General features: G+C 38.6%; 1 protein-coding gene across 2 annotated transcripts in view; it reads right to left on the reverse strand.

The window, feature by feature from the left end:
* Positions 1-67: 67 nt before the first annotated feature.
* BLTP1 (bridge-like lipid transfer protein family member 1) overlaps positions 68-16,980 on the reverse strand; it is an 87,473-nt gene continuing 70,560 nt past the window's right edge. The window contains exons 62-87 of one of the 2 annotated variants that reach the window (XM_053941920.1): positions 16,826-16,956; positions 15,840-15,963; positions 15,575-15,684; positions 14,818-14,908; positions 14,233-14,295; positions 12,414-12,658; positions 11,638-11,853; positions 11,311-11,491; positions 10,244-10,436; positions 8,191-8,352; positions 7,949-8,088; positions 7,577-7,778; positions 7,200-7,403; positions 6,906-7,085; positions 6,335-6,472; positions 5,599-5,859; positions 5,041-5,191; positions 4,604-4,761; positions 4,291-4,483; positions 3,877-4,094; positions 3,435-3,686; positions 2,697-2,900; positions 2,287-2,481; positions 1,724-1,858; positions 1,111-1,276; positions 68-762 (exon numbers count right to left, since the gene is read on the reverse strand). In XM_053941920.1, the coding sequence (XP_053797895.1) occupies positions 546-762; positions 1,111-1,276; positions 1,724-1,858; positions 2,287-2,481; positions 2,697-2,900; positions 3,435-3,686; positions 3,877-4,094; positions 4,291-4,483; positions 4,604-4,761; positions 5,041-5,191; positions 5,599-5,859; positions 6,335-6,472; positions 6,906-7,085; positions 7,200-7,403; positions 7,577-7,778; positions 7,949-8,088; positions 8,191-8,352; positions 10,244-10,436; positions 11,311-11,491; positions 11,638-11,853; positions 12,414-12,658; positions 14,233-14,295; positions 14,818-14,908; positions 15,575-15,684; positions 15,840-15,963; positions 16,826-16,956 (4,530 nt within the window). In that variant the 3' untranslated portion in view covers positions 68-545. The remainder of the gene's footprint in view (positions 763-1,110; positions 1,277-1,723; positions 1,859-2,286; positions 2,482-2,696; positions 2,901-3,434; positions 3,687-3,876; positions 4,095-4,290; positions 4,484-4,603; positions 4,762-5,040; positions 5,192-5,598; positions 5,860-6,334; positions 6,473-6,905; positions 7,086-7,199; positions 7,404-7,576; positions 7,779-7,948; positions 8,089-8,190; positions 8,353-10,243; positions 10,437-11,310; positions 11,492-11,637; positions 11,854-12,413; positions 12,659-14,232; positions 14,296-14,817; positions 14,909-15,574; positions 15,685-15,839; positions 15,964-16,825; positions 16,957-16,980) is intronic. The other variant, XM_053941921.1, reaches the window with a different exon arrangement.

Consider the following 16,980-nt stretch of genomic DNA (forward strand, 5'->3'; position numbering starts at 1 on the left):
AATCTGCAAAGTTACACTTAAAACATTCTTCTTCTTGTTCAGCTTCCTTCATCAATACAAAAAAAGGTCCTGTACAATAGTTAAATTTTATTACAAGTGTAATAAACTTCATGATTTTTAGCACTAAGGCAATCACAGTTTCATAAGTTATATATATATAATTTACACCAGTCTACATTGACAAATTACTGGTCACATCAACGAGGGGTTTGTGTTATGGCAAGTAAAATTTTAAGAAAATTCACAGTTAATCTGCAAGTATTGTAAAGATGCAGGATCATATTGCACATCATAAAATGGATGCTGAGGAGCAGATTTACAGTGTTCCAGCTGTTCCTTCACAGAATATACATTGGTCATCATCATGCAATAACTTCAAATACAGAATGGTATCAAGTACCACAGTAAACAGTTACTCACAATGTAAGTTTTAAATAGAGTAGCAAAAAGCTGTTAGGTTTCTCTTTAAACCATATTTAAGTTCTTAAAATATAATAAAACACTTTGATTTTATCAAATGGAATTAGGGTTGTCACATTGTAATTTTAATATTCTTCTTTATCTTTTCCTTTCTTTTCCTTTTCATCTTGTAGTGCAGTACCAAGTTTCTTTATAAGGACTGACAAAACTTTGTCCAAAGGATCCATGACGCCACGCTGCAGCCACTTAGGGATAGTAGTCCTTGCATGGTGAAAGCCCAGCTTTTGGAGGATGTAGTCAACACCAACAGGATCAATTTTTCTCCCAGTCCAGGATATTAATCTAAAAAAAGCAATAAACAGAAGACTCAGTTTCAAATACTTAAATATAGCAAACAGGCATTTGTATATACAAAAAAATCAATTTTCCCCAGTGTTACTCGTGACCAACTTAAATCTAACAGGCATTGCTTCGAACTTGCTTTAGACAGATAAGCTCAAGATGATCAATGGAACATCCTCTCAAAGGAAGAGGACGTTTAAGGAGGTGAAAAACCTGACTGAAATAACTGAGTTTAAGTTTACTGTATCCTAATTCAGAAGAGCCTCCAACAATATCTTTAATCTGCATAAATACTAACCCAGAAGTTAATGCACAGCCAAAGAGACTGCAGCTAAAGATGTTTCTTACCTGAGCGTGGGTTCCAAATGCCAAGTATTGCACATAAACTCCCTCCAGTCAACTGTAGTGTAGGTAATGCTTTCCTCTGCCTCTTTGTCAGCGGAGCTGTCCTCAAGGACACCAACAGAGTTCTTCTGCCCTGGACGAGCAGCCAGAATACGAGGAGGAAAAATTGCTGCAAAGGGGAGAGAGGAAAAACACCAGTCAGCCATGAGCAGCTCACTTGGATTCTTTTTGTACACAGTTTAAATAAAACAAAAGCACAAGTCTCAACAAGAAGAGAACCACCTTATGTTTCCAGATTTCCTGCAGAAGGCCACATATTACTTAAGAACGAACATGCCAAAATTGAATGCTGCAACTGAACATTAGAAGGGCAGAAAAGTAAATCATTCTGAAATCAGAAAAATGCATGTCTTGAAAGGATTGCATTGATGAGAGGATTGCAATAATAAGAATAAAGCTTTCTAAAAGTTTTCATCTGCCTAGACCATGTTATGAAGAGAAAGTTAAACACCAGGTGTCAAAATAGGAGCATGATTATGACTTAGAATATTTACTGTCAAATAATCTGACAACTGCAGATTGTCAGACAAGTGTTACTTCATGAACAACAACTCACCTTTTTCTTTTTCTTTTAGATAAGCAGACACCAAGTCATGCAGAAACATGATCAGTTCAGCATCCATGGTCACACAGATGTGGTCTGTAAATTCAGTTACCACACTGCACTCCACCTTTGGTTTAACACTTGTATCTGCAGCCAGATAAAAATAGTATCAATACACTTACAAGTTCATACAGTAAATCTAAAAGTACATAGAATTTGAATGCAAATCATTTGAAAAGAATATTTTACATTGAACCAGCAACTCTTGAGAGGAAGGACCACAGTTAAGATTTTAATAAATATAAGGAAACAAAGCCCATGAAAACAGCCAGTGTAGATGAAATGTTCATATTAATTTCTCTTAGTAAGCTTTTTTCTACAACAACCAGTCTCTGCACTAGACCTTCACTCTCTCAAAATAATTCCCTCTACATTTTACTACAAAATGTTTTTCTTGCAGATCTGCAGCAATTCTCACATTAAGTCCTCTTATCAGCACAATACCTTTGCCTTTAACTCCTAATTTGCGAGAAATAGTTTTTCACCAAGAAAAAACAAATTATGTTTTACTGCACCTTGTAATGAAGGCTCTTGGGGCTCTTGAACATGAATAGATTTAAAATCCAGCTGCATCCTTGGCAATGCAAAGATGGTTTCAGTTTCATGGTTGTAACTTGAGCCACCCCTGAAGCCACTTAACAAGCTTGAGCTTTTCACTGTTGTGCTGCTCTCTGGGTTGTTGGCATCAACATTCCGCAGCAGGTTCAACTCTACAGGAACAATGGGAGATGTTAAATCATGACAGGGCAAAAAAGTTAAGAAAAGTCACTTGTAAAACTGCTGCTGTATGATTATTGAGAAGATTTTATCTTTTATTCTGCTCCCAAAAGCGTGGCTAGAAAAGGTACACTTGAGATGTAGCAGCTTTTCAACAGCTCCACCTGCAAGCAGATCAATCCCCAGTCTGAATGAACCTGACTCTAACCTTCATTCCTCGTGGCTGTGACATAATTGAACCACTCCTTCACACTGGCAACTCCATGGGGGGGGTTTTCGTGGCGGCGCCGCGTTATCTTTGTAATGGTGGCCATGGGGCTTTCCAGGGCCCCACAGGGCTTGGTGACCATGGTGTTATGGCCCAAATGAAAGTCCAGGGTTTGAACAATGTACGTGGAGTGTTCACTGGTACCTGCATTGAAGGTGTGGACAGCATGGGGTGGGAGAGGAAAAAAAAAAAGTAAAAGCAGCTTAGTGAGGGTACTGGAGTTTTCTCTCATTCTTCTACAGGTATTTAATATGAATAATTAGTATGCCAGTGGAATAAAATCTGGTACAAAGCTTGAAAACAGAGAAATTAAATCCTCCATAGCTACAGACAAGAAACCCTCATAATATTAAGACAAATATAAGCAATAAGGTCACCAAAATTCATCATGCAGCTAGGAAGGACTACACAAATACACAATTAAAAAGCCAGGCAATCCACTCAGTAGGCTCATTATCAGGGACATACCCAGTACATTTGAAAATGTATTTTATTCCACACATAAAGCAAATTGTGGTAAAGGTGTGGAGGGAACAGATTATTTTTAGATAAGTGGTATTTGGGAAATATTCTTGATTCAGACAAATCAATTTCTCTTTGATTTATTCTTATATAATAATACATTATTAAAAACTAATTTAAAGAAATTTAGAGGAATGAGCAAACAGTTTAAATTACCATCTTCCAAAACTTTCTGGGCTTCTGTCCAAAATGCAATATTGGGCTCTTCCAGGTGAAATAAGGCCCATGATTTTGAGCGGAAATTAGGTCCATGAAAACAAGCCAGGGTCATATGGTTCCCATGCAGGCTCATGGATCCTCCAAACTGCATCCCATCTTCAGGCAGTGGCATCTGGAACAGGGATATGTGGCACCCAGATACCACCTTCAGAACTCCTGGCCAGTGGCGATGATGGGCTGCATCCAACACTGCAGAGCAAACATGAACAACAAACTTCAGGCAAGATACAAAAAAAACTGCTAGCATATTTATATTTTTAGTAAAACATGGAATTATGAGTGGTATTTTCTTATCTGTTTCACTGACACTGTCTCCTAGGTAATTTTTGCAATTAAAACATTTTAATTTGGAATCATATTATTTTTTGGTAGCACTTACATTGCTCATGTGAGGTTCTCTCTAAGTTGTTTGCTACTGTCTTGGGAGGGAGATAAGGAACAGGTCCCCACGTGGACAGAGCTCGCTTGCTTGTATCAAACTGCTGAGTGAAGAACTCCTGGAGTTTCATTCCTATTTTTATCAGATCTGGTGTAGTTGACCTTGAAATCATCACTTGGAAGATATCCCATTTCAAGTCCCCATGGACAAATATCTCACTAGATAGTAAAAATAGCAAGAAAATTAGCAGTTAATATATTCCCTACCGATAATTAAAAAAAACCTGAACAATCAAAGCCAAACAATGAACCCTTTGCCTTCTAGCAGACACATTTCTGGTTAGCAGTATTGGACAGAAGACATCTGACATGATCAAACATCATACATTTTAACATATTAAGGAAATATTATTACCTTTTATCAGTCATGCTTGAATCCAGATTATTATACAGATTAATTTTCCATTCATCCTGCAGTTTAAGATCAGCATTACTGAAGATTCCCATTAGGATACTGGATCCCATGTAGTCAACACGTGCTTCAGTAGAACCCATAGTAATTTCAATTTTATGATTGGGCTGTTGGTTTGGGTGTTCAGAAATATGAGCTGAAATAGAACCAAAGCAATATAGAAATATATAATTAAAGAGATGAAAGTCAGTTTATCCAGTGATATCACCTTTATTGACTGGAGCACATGCTAACAGCAGGAGGCTTTCCAACTTACCCACCATCTCCAGGGTGTTAACATCTATGGTACCTCCAACAACTCCCCCTCTGGAATCCAGCTGGGATCTTCCCAAGCCCACAGACATGCTGATTTCCCGATCTCTGCTACTGCCCACAGACAGACGGCCCTGACTTTTCAAACCACTGGTGGTCCACCTAGAACAGAGGTGAAAATAGACAACAACTTTCCAGGCTGCCAAAAGAGAAACTGAGTACCATCTACGGGAAAGCAGTAAATAAGGTGGTTTAGGCATATCTGACTTCAGGATTAAGCAATTACAGTATTCATGAGGGGATTCTCAGTTCAAAACTGAAAAGGGTAGGATTTTAAAGCTAAAAGACAACAGACTTAACAGTCTGTGGGGAAAAAATTGGCTTTTTTTCCCCCAAACACCACTACCTGTTAAAACATGCTTGATTGTGTTTTCCACTTACGTAGTATTGCCCATTACATTGCTCATATTCATTTGAACATTTAATTGTTTCAGGTTCATAGCAAACACAACCAGTGTTTCCCACGGTGTTCCTTGCTGGCTTCCAGCTTTATTTGACTTATTAAATGGAGTCGATGTTTTTGAGATAGTATCTAAATAGAAAAAAAAAATAGACAAAAATTTAAATTATTCCACATGCTAGGAAAAACTGGCAGAATATATCCAGGAGTATTGAATATATTTGAATATTACAAAAGGACTGACAAGCACCATATTTATTAAGAACACAAAACTATGAGAGAAGATAAATGAGAACTACAGGATTTGCAATATGCATTGCTTTAGCTGTCACAGAAATTGACTCACAGATAGGGAAATTTTATGGAAAATATGCTAACAACTTTCATTCATCCATTTTAGGCACTTTCCCTTCTCCAAGCCATTGACTCTCCAGTGCCAAGCACTGTGGAAAAGAATATTTTCAAAGTGGTAATGGCATACTTCTTTCATACAGCTGATGGAAATACTTAAAAAAATATACATGTCATTATCTACTCACCTCTCTGAGGCACTGAGGAGTCAGACACACTCCTGGATCTTGTGACAGCTGGAGACTTGAGGCTGTGAGATGCTGTCCCAGGTGACATACTACTGCTGGCACTGTGTTCACTGAAAACATTGGGGGACTGTGCCATGTGAGTGAAGGAAGCAGACTGGCAGGGCTGCTCCCATGTCCTGCAGTATGCTTTCCTTGAGGATTCAGGAGAAAGGTGCTGGCTCACTCCTTCAATTGAATCTGGTGTGCCAGGGCCTGATGCTACTGAAGAAAAAGCAGCACAGGAAATACAGAAAAACTATTTCATTTGTGTCTAACCATACCCTCATGTATACTAGGAAGTATTAAGAAATAAATGTATTTCATTTGACATAACTTAAAGTTTTCTGCTGGTTTTGTTTATATATTATAGAACAGTTTGGGAAGGGACCTTAAATATCATCTGGTTCCAACCCTGCCATGGGCAGGGGTGCCATTTATTAGATTGGGTTGCTCGGGGCCCCATCTAACCTGGCCTTGGAATACGCTCTTAATATTGTTCAGTGACCTATGTTAGCAATTTTTCACTTCCTCTGTCTAGGATTTCCTATCAAACGTCGCTGAGTGACTGCATGTGGAGTAAATCATAATACATTTACACCTATTCAGTGGTATAATATGACACTGGTAATAAACGCTTATAAAATTCCTACTGTAACTCATTGTGTAACAAGTTTTGTGGTTATAAGCAGTCTCCTACCTGGCAGATTTATTGTCTGATCACCAAGGAAAAGCCTTCTAGCAATGCTTCTCCTGTACCACGCCCTGGGAAAGGCCAGGATCTCACTGAGGCGGCGCATGTCGTATTTGAAAGAAGCAGATCCTATGTCACAGACAGCTGAAAAAGCACATGCACACAGTTGTAAATTCCCAGTAATAAAAGGTTTTGGTAACCAAGTCATTTTCTCTTTCACCTAGTAGTACTGTCTCTGCTGTCATGAAAACAGCTTTCCTGAGGTGTTGCCATTTCTCTGAGTCCAAACATTAGACACAAATGCACTTCATAAAGACACGGTGGAACCCAAGAATACAGATTATTTTGAGTTCTGCTTGCATTGGATGTGCCTCAGACGCCTCATGGGAGAATTTTAATGGCAAATTAATCACAACCATCCTGCTGTTTTCCCAGTAAGTCAGGATCTCATGTGCAGGGGCAGAAAATAAGTACATAGATCTTACCAAAAAAAAAAAAAAAAGCTCCCAAGAGTAAAGTCCATCACTGGAACAGCAGTTCTCTAATTAGCTGGGATTAAAATGAAAGAAGCATTTACCAGATATGTTGATCAATGTGGTGTCTATCTTGCTGGTAGCTTTGCTTGCAGACTGACTCTCAAAAAAGGAGGAGCCTCCCGATCGCCTGATCCGTGACAGGCTGACTTTCACAAACTCCAGGTTGATGCTCAGGGAGTCCTTCCGGCCAGTGACCGAAGTTGGCTCCTCATCCACATTCCCTAGAAGCATGAAGGAAACATTGTCATCTTCTGTGATCCTTTCAAATCTGCAGTCCAGAAACGAGTGCCACGCTTGAATCATGTTCATAAAAAAAACAAAACCTTGTTCCGTACCCAAGGCTCCCGATCCAGGGGTTAGCACAGTAACAGCTGATTTTTGTTTTCCAGCTCCATAGGGATGGAATACGTAAAGGGAGAAGTCGGACATGCAGGCAGTAAAGCTCAGGCCTGAAGAGCTGCTGCTGGAAGTTGTCAGATCCGACTGACTACTGCTGTGCCTCGTCCTGCCCAGAGGGCTGCCAAGGCCAGGTGATGAACCTGCATTTTTGGGGGGGGGCAAAAATCAGATTTTGAAAGCATTTTCAAACATGAAATAATACTTAATGTTAACAGCAGTATTAAACAGACCAAATACACTTCAAATTATGCCCTCTAGCAGCAACAGAGCTTAAATATTCTGTGTAGAGAACTGACATCCACACACGTATTACCTGGCGCTCCAGATTTACTAGCTGAATTCTTTGAACCACTCTGTGGAGTACTGCCACCAATGGACACACTTTCTGATGGGTATGTTGTGCCTAAAGTTTCCAGTTCTCCTCGGTTGGAAGAGAAAACAAGATCCAGGGAAGGCAATTTCAGCATACATTCGACTCTGGATACCGGCAAGCAGCTGAACTTGATTTGAGAAGGCTGGCAGGCAAAAAGAAAATAAAGCATTCAGAAGGGACATTTGACTTTTTATTCTTTAAGATTTTTTTCAAGACTTTTTATTCTGTAAAAATCAAACTTAGAAGCATGGCTTGTTTAAAAGACAGTGACTAAAACAAGTTACTACTCTGAATGTTGAATTAAACCCTCACCTGGACTCGTACATAAACCACCACATCTACAGGGAAGGAGGAATATGCTGATGTTGAGGATGACACCAAGGATGTTGTGGACTCTTCCAAAGGATCTTGCATATCAAACTGCCCCATGTCTTCATCCTGGGAACTAACAGCTTTTAACAAGAACAAGAACTCATTAGAAAGTGGAATTTGAAAGGAAAAGCAGCTCAATACCAAAAAAGCACAGAGTGCCAGAATACAACTATGCAACTGACCTGTGTAATTCCTTTCAATGGGTGTGATGGGAATGGTTTCAAGGGCTTTCTCCAGGAAGTCCAGGAGGCAGGGGCTGATCACCATCTCCTCTGGCAGTGACTGGAGCGCAACCCATGCATAGAGTTTAGCAGTTTTCACTCCACCACTTCCTTTCCCTTTGGCTGCAACATTTAGAAGATACATTTGCCTAAGGTAATACCACTGAGCAGTAACTGATAAACATTAGAAGACGCTTCATAACTTATCAAGCTGTGCCCTCTAATTTTCTCTATCATCTGAAGAGATCTAGGTCAGGTCTGCTAGAATAAATGAAGTCATTAAGTTTTCACTTTGCAAAAATAACCATTAGTCTGTAAGGCTTAACTGTAGGAATTCCATTGCTCATGTTCTCAACCCAGCACTCTGTTGTCATTGTCAACACCTCACTTTTTAGCACTGAAAGTAAACATAGATAGTTCTTCTCCAAATACCCAGTGCAAAGAAACTACAGCTGACTGGAAATGAAAGTGGTATTAGGAAAAATAAATCAACAAGTCTGGAAAGTCAGTTTAAATAGAGAAAATACATCCAAAAATTAAAACTGCAAATGGCAAGTCCTACTATATTTACGCAAAGAATGACTAAAGATTCTAAACCATAATTTTTGAAAGCTTGGAACTAGTCAGAGTATAAACTAATAAAAAGGTTACTGTCTTGTAAATTTGTGGAAGAGGAATCTTGAATCCATGCTCATCAAAATATTAACATGCAGAGAAGATATAAGTACCAGCTCACTTACTGTCTCTATGCAATACAGCTATTAGAATGAATATACATCATTGGAGACATAGATTTAAAATTCTCCAAGACAAATATAAAAAATAACTACTAAAACAGAGATTAAAAATCCTTTCATTTGCTAAGAAAAAAAAAGCAGTGACTTTTCATTCTGTGCAAACAATTCTGCCTCATGTCTCTGACTACATTGTCCTATCTTACTTTTACTGGAAACCAAAGACAATACAAGAAGTTGGTCTCCATTCCAGAGGAATGGTTTCCAGAGGAAAAGTATTATTACAAAAAGCAGTATAAACAACAATAGATGTGTTTCAAAACCATTCAGGACTAAGAAATACTTATAAAAATAAAATGCATAAAGAAATAAAGCAATTACAAGCCAATCTCTAGTCTGGGGGGCATATATATTATCATACAAGTGTAATTTCCACACCAAATGCAGAGCTTACAGACATTTAAGCAGCAAGACTCAGTACCTGGACATCATGTGGTAAGAATTCAAAGGCAAAGATTAGAAAGAATATAGAGTAGAGAACAAAAGTGAAGATAAGTAGCATATACCACTACACAACATCTGGAAATCATAAAGAGGATGGCCACCTAAAGAAGTAAGAGCTAATGGTTCCACAGCATGGAGAATTGAGGGAGGTATCCCCATTTCACTGTTCTCTCCCAGCATCTCTGGTGATTTTATAAGGCAAAACCCACAAGCACAATTTCCAGTTATTAATTTTGCTAGGTGATCAAGTTCTGACAAAATTTCACCTTTGTATTTGAAGCAATATTTAAATGCCAAAGAGGAGAAGAGTGAATGTCTCAGAAACTGGAGATGCAATCTACATGCCTCTGGATCTGACATGAGGTAACAACAGCCGCCTGCTTGAAAACAGGAATCATTGGAGACACAACAAAGCTCGTATTATCTTACTCCAAATCATGGCTATTTAAAGACCTTCAATGGGTGAAATATTTACAGATATTTACACTGCTTTCCAACATTCTTTTGTTAAATGAAAACTGGGAGAAAGCAATGACAGTCCAACACTGGGATATGGTGACTATGACAAAAATATTACTGAGACTGGTTTGGCAAACCATGTCTAAAAATGCAGCTTTATGAACTGCATTCTTGCTTCTGGGGTCAGGTTTCTGCAGCCAAAGTCAAGCCTGGATAAACGCAGTGCTCCAGGTAAGGTGCAGCCAAATCTAAAGGCATTAGATTGCACCACAGGAAAATATATCCATGAAAGGTTCAGAAAGTTTATCTATAAGTACCTGATGGAATGGGTGGGGGTTGGGGAGGAAGTAAGGTGTTAGTCTTGCTGTGGATAGTGCTAGAGAGAGGAGATGATGTGGCAGTATCTTTCATACCATACAGCTTGGACTCTTTGGAAAGGGTGCGTGGCAAAGAGGATCCTCGAGAAGTGTTTGGCGATTCAGTCTTTAGAGTCTTGGAGTTGTAGTGCAGCTGGAAAGCAAAGCAAGATCATGTTGCTTCACATGAAGAACTCAATTTCTGTACAGCCATTTGGTGCTACTCCTTCCCTCCAAAATTTATTTCTTCTCATTCTTTAGAGAAATATCATTGTAAGATACATTACATTCCAATTAACATCCTGTACACAAAAAGAACTGAAAACAGTACAAAAAATAGATAAACGAATAAACTATTAAAAATTCAATAAAACACAGAGAAACAGAGGAAATTCATTATTTAGCAAGACTAAAGCTTGTTTCTCCCTCTGTTACATCACATGCATCCTGTGCCATGCATGCACACAGCCTCCCTTCTGTCTTAATGTGTGGTGGAGCTGTTCCACTACTAAACACAGGCATACAGAAATTGGCATAAAAAAATCAAAATACCCCTGAACCCAGGAGTTTACACCTCCTCCATGTGCACAGTAGACTATTACTCAAAACACAGAACATAACAAGAGTTGTAGAGAAGGTTTAGTTATTCCTGAATTTGACTAAAAGCAACAGGCAGAACATGAGGTATAACTGTTTTCCCTGAAGACAGCCTGGAACACTGGACATGGACACACATAGTCCTTTCACACTGGAAGACTAGAAAAGCCAAGCTGTGTCAAGTGAGGAGCATTTGATTTATGGCATTGCCTCAACCGAATTGCATGAAGTTTTCCTTCAAGCAGTGACAGATTTTTCCCTGTTCTTACTCCATTAGGATTTCAAATCACAAAATAAAAGGACATTTCTGTTGAGACCCGTTCATGCTCGGATATAGAAACATTTAAAAAACCAAGGGAGTGTAAAGTTTGACTGTGTTGGAGAGAAGAACATTGTCACTGCCTCCCTGCTGAGTTATCCCTTCATTTTACCTTTACATCCACCCCAGGAATATAAAACACTGTTGTTTCCACATCACTGGATTTTGTCTGTAGAGATGATGGCACTTTCTTGCCAGCAAGTAAGTGAGTAGTAGATGCATAATTAGTTTGAAATTTCTTCTTTTTTGAAGGAGATTCTTGATCCAAGCTCCTGGAACTCCGATCATAGCTCCTGAAATAAATATACTCATGTTATTAAAGTCATTTCCTGTGCCACACTGGGCCAGAACAATTGCAACTTATGGTGCTGTTTAATTTAAGCAGTGCTAATTACTAAAAAAAAAGTGCTGGTAATAAACTAATGCACACATTTCTTACCTTCGCAAACTGATGTCCTCATGCTCTTGCTGGAGCATTGTGGGATGCAGCACACACTTCCCACAATCAATTTCAACCCTAATATCAAGCTCAAAGTCAATGTTTCTCTCCGTGGTGGTGCCAGTGACACTCCTGTTGGTGGGTGTTGTTGGCCAGCGCTCAGTGAACAGCTGGTGCACAGCAGCAAACCCCGTGGCTTTCTTGCGAGAGGTGCTCCTGCACAGGCACAGGTGGGAGGCAGGTATGAGCAGGACATTTACCTCAGCAGGGGCTACAAGGCATTCTCAAACTATGTCCACACTGTAGGATCTTATAAAAGCATTTTGGGAAAAGGCCTTATCTGATATGCAGCAATACAGTGACCCATCTTGCCTTAGCACGTCACATTTCTTAATATAGGGTAGTACAAAAAACTAAGCTTTTCTTAAATTCTCAATCAAAAAATTAACAAATATATATATATATACAATAGATTTCATATTTGTAAGCATCCACATTTTTACATCCAGTTTGTGGACCTACACGCAGTTTTGTGCCTCAAAAACCTCACTTTCCAAGTTCTTTCATGCTGTTCCAAGACCTGAAATTTGTATTAGTTAGCTCCTTTTCTAATGAGGATCCGTCACCTGCCTTCCACACACACACTTGAGTGTATTCAGTACTTCATCAGCAACAGAATTTGTAGCTTTAAATTCAATATTTCAAGTTTGAGAGTACTGAAAGTATATTCAGGTATCTTCTTCATTTCTATGTTGTTCCTCAGGACCGTTACTTACGGTGGTTTCCTATAAAAATACGTCCTCTCCCTTTCATGGTCATCCTCCTTCTCCGAGTCCTCACTGCTGGAGGATAAGCTGTCTTCCCGGCGTCCTTCTTCAGGCTGGAAGGGAATGCCGGGTGAGAAGACAGCTGGAGTTTTGGGTGAACCAAATACCGAGCATGAGCCTTCACTAGTAGATGAGTAATGGGAGGGACCATCAATAGTTACGGACAAAAGGTCCATTTCTGTCTCCTCTGGAAACTGATTGTGAAAAGACAAAAAGATAGTAAATTTCCACAGATTTGATTTCCACAGAGAATGCAGTAGATAGATAAAGAAGCAGGCCTGCTATGAGAAACCCTCACTTCTGAGTTCCACATAACATGGAGAGAGCAGGTAAAGGAATTGCAAGAGGGATTATGAAAAAGAAGGGAATGAAAGCTTGGTGAGGACACCTTTGCCATTGCCTAGTGATTGAGCTCAGCCTGGTAGACAAAGGCTCATCATGCTCTTACCAATTTAGAAAGAAAGGAAACATTTCATTTAAATTTAAGATCTATTTTGAAAGAAAAGGACAGAAAGCAGCCCAAGTGCCCATGACTTGCAGGAAGCGTTAGTGAGGGCACGCAGGGCACTAGACAGAATGTACAGCACTGCCCCAGGCATCCTGGCCCAAGCACAGAACTGAACGTCCTAAAGGAGCCTCCTGCTTCTCCCAGAAATCATGCCACAAGCCATTTTCCAACATTAAATTCTTAAAATGCCTGTGAAAAGCATCTGCAAGTGTTAAACACCAGCACTTCATATGCAGTGTCACTGCAGAGCTACACAGTCTGCAAATTCAAATTAGAGCTTGCAGAACAACTGGCATGATGTCAGGAAAATACATTTAAAAAAAAAAATTCAACATTTGATACCTCTAAGTGATTGATAGTATTTTGCTATGCCAACAAAGCCTAAGCTAATTGGGCTTTTTACATAACAACAATAGGCAGGGTAGCTTTTAAATGTGAACAGATTTAAATGTGCAAAGCACATATTCCCAGGTGTCATTTCCACCATTCTCTCAGAAATAGGAATTTATTTCCGGAGAGCATGAGGAGAGTTAGAAGGGAGAAAAAGTACATTACTGTCTCTTCTGTTTGTTTTTTTTTTTTTTTTTGTTTTGGTTTTTTTTTTTTTTTTTGTTTTTGTTTTTGTTTTTTTTTTGTTCACTAGTTTAGTTTTGCCTTTTCTGATTTGAGTTTTGGGTTTGCTTGATTAGTTTTTTTTTTTTAAAGAAAAATACTATTTTTCCTAAACATGCTTTTGAAAGTAGTTTAAAAAATTCCACTTGTTCTCAGGATATTAAGTTTTGGAACATTCCCTACTTGCTATTATTGGAAGATGTCTTATTCCACATTAAATACAAGAATTTTAACAGAAGTAAGTGTGAGAAGATGTCCTCCCACCTGGTAATTATTTTGTACCAGTGTTGATTGCCCTCACATTGAAACACAATGTAACAGGTGAAGGCACACACTAAAATCAGCCTCTAAAGCACATTTCAAGGCTAGACTTGGGTCACTTTACATCAGCCTTGCTCAGATTTAAGCAAAAAGCCAGTAATTCATTTTAGAAGAAATTTTAAGTCTATGTAAGGGTGTAGAATCACTTTGATTGTTGTTCATCAACAATAAATCACGTTCCTCTACTTAGTTTACATATTTAAGTATTTTCCAGCTCAATATACATTCTGTTTAGCTGAGTGCAAAAGAAATGAAATATTGAAAAGCAGCTCCCTACAAGATAAATTAGTTCTCTGGCAAAGAATACTTGTTTCTGCTCAGAAATACCTGAAAATACCCTTCCCCTGGACAGCTGGATTGTTGTGCAATCCCCAAAGCTGTTTGATTCAACTTAATAGAAATAAAAAAAATATAAATTAAAATAATTACAATAATCTCAGCCATGCAAAAGAAACATTTTAAACATGAGAAAACATTGCAAAAAAAAAAAAGGGAAAAAAAACCCAAACCAATTCAACAATCCATTTCAAACACTGAGAAGGATACACCTGTAGAGCTACAGCAAACTAATACCCATTTCCAAAACTCTAAATATATTCAAACACCGAAAAAAAAACCTAGTTGATTTTTTGCACACCTCTGACAAAACTTCCAAGAAAATTACTACTGTGTGAGCCTATGAAACAAATCAAGCCATTTAAAAATATTTTTCTGTCATGAGTCAATTAATTTCTGTGCCAAGAAACCAAAGTACATCTGTCTTCTGACAAAATAAGTCTATCTTCCAAAAACGCATTTGTAATTTGAGGGAAAGCAGACACAATTCGGGTTTGCCTGGATATAATTATTTCATGAACTGGTGACCAAATGGCAGAGGAAATACAATTATATGGCATATAAAGTAATTCTTACAGAATCTTGTATGTTGAAGGTTACTCTTGGCCCAGGGGATGCAGCATCCACACGGATATCTGGGAGGTCTTCACTGTCTCCCAGTCGAGAGCTGCAAGCAAAACAAAACCACAACAGCTTCTTGAGTTATACGACAGGATTTTAGGGTCATGCAAACAGTTAACTATACAAATACAAGGTCATATTTATCTTTTTTTTAGGGAAGAATATATAAAATCATAATTGAAGCACGTGGGTATGTGAAAAGGAAGGAGGGGGAGAAGAAAAGAGAAGGAAGCTGCACAGGACTTGGCCAGTACTCTATCTCTGCTAATGTGTCTCTGCAAGCTTTTCAATCCTGAGCCAACGTGCAGAAATTACAAAAAAATAAGCTATTTGTAATCTGTCACATGGGAGAATTATTCATACAGAAAAAAAGCATCTCCCTTTCTTCTCATTACAGCAGCCCTTTTAAAAGGCAGATGATCATAAATCAGGTGTAGAAAACAAGATTTTTACACTATGATGTTTTGCCTTATATACATTTCTTCAATATGTTTTTGTTGTTGTAGAAGTGAAATCTTCTCAGAGGTTTCAGAAAAATGAGAAAAAATGCTTTTTAGAACATGCCTGCCCTGCAAAATTACCTCTTTCTATCTAGTTCCACCACAAGCAGCTGCTGCCTGTGGTAAAAGGACTCTTCAGGCCACAGTCCAACTTTTCCCCTGTTTCATGTGCTGTTGTGGCTATCACAGATCCCAAATTCCCAGAGGCTCACCTTGTTCTGTCCATTCTCTTCAGAGGTGGCCTCCCTGATGCCGAAATGCTCTTTGATCGGCTGTAGCTGGGTTTGTAGCTCAGACCCCACTTGTCTTTCAAGGAGGCAGCCTAAACCAGAAATAATATGGAAATGCAACAACTGAGAACACAGAGAAAAACTCTGGCAAGCTAAAATGCTACTGTACATGGGAGTGCCAGCAAAGTAAAAGGGTTTTTAGGACACAATTGCTACAATACTCTCAAAGTAGCCTAATCCTGCTCACCCTCATGCTGGATCTACGGAGCTTTTTGCGGACGTCCCTGCGGATGTCATTCACAGCCACCGACTCCAGCTGCTGATAGCGTTGAATTTCTTGGTTTATAGTCCCTTCACTTGCACCTAATTTCCTGGAGGTAAAGCATGGTTGAGTTACCTTACAGATATTATTTCCACAATTTCAAAAATCTGTGTTTTAAGAATGCTTTCCCTGGGAATTATCCCATTTTCTCTTTTGCCCCAATACTTATGACTAGTGCCAAATACAGCCACAGAAGTACGAAAACAAACATTTAACCTAAATCCCTAATTTCAAATAAAATTTCCCTCTGAATGGTGACAGCAATTTCATTTTAAGTACAAACAGTAAAACATGTATCCTTTTTCACAATTTAACACACAACTGCCAACCTCTGTATTCCCATCACAAACAGATCAATTTATAGTAAGTCTGTTTTGGGGAAAAGGGGGGAAAAGCCCAAACAAGCCCAACAAACCATGTTTGCAAATACTATTAATGAAATACACAGAATGTCAGATGAAATTAGTGAAATCTGAAATAAGTTTTTCTTAAGGGTTATGTCAAGTACAGTATAAGAAAGTTTTCAAGTTTTATCTTGAAAACATCATGTACACGATGCAAAAAAAAGTAAATTTAAGTATTTTTCTTCTTCTTCCTAAGGTTATTACAGTTTCAAAGTAATATATTTTGCTAAAGTAATCAGCATGATAATAAATCAAGATGGAACTATGATTTTGAATCAACAGGAAAAGGATTATAAATCAGTCATTAAAATGCAGAGTCAGAAAAATACAGGCTAATCTGACACTTATAGAACAACCCGAGAGATTTGAGAGAGCACTTGCATATACAGACTTTGCTTTTAGAATCCAAAAGGACAATCTTTTATTTTGAAATAAAGGCAACGATTTGCACTTAACCCTAACAGTGCCACAAGATGTATGATACAAACATAAGCAAACCCCACATACTTTAGGTCATCAATGACTTTTGCTTGCTCATTGAGCTCTCTAATATCAACCAAACGCTTCATAAATTTCCTTCCTCGCTGTTCTCCAGTTTGGATACTGGAAGCTCCCTGCCGCCGGTGATCAACGATCTCCTGTTGAAAATTAACATCTCATTA

Source organism: Vidua chalybeata, chromosome 4 (assembly GCF_026979565.1).
Source record: "Vidua chalybeata isolate OUT-0048 chromosome 4, bVidCha1 merged haplotype, whole genome shotgun sequence".
NCBI classification, from domain to species: Eukaryota; Metazoa; Chordata; class Aves; order Passeriformes; family Viduidae; genus Vidua; species Vidua chalybeata.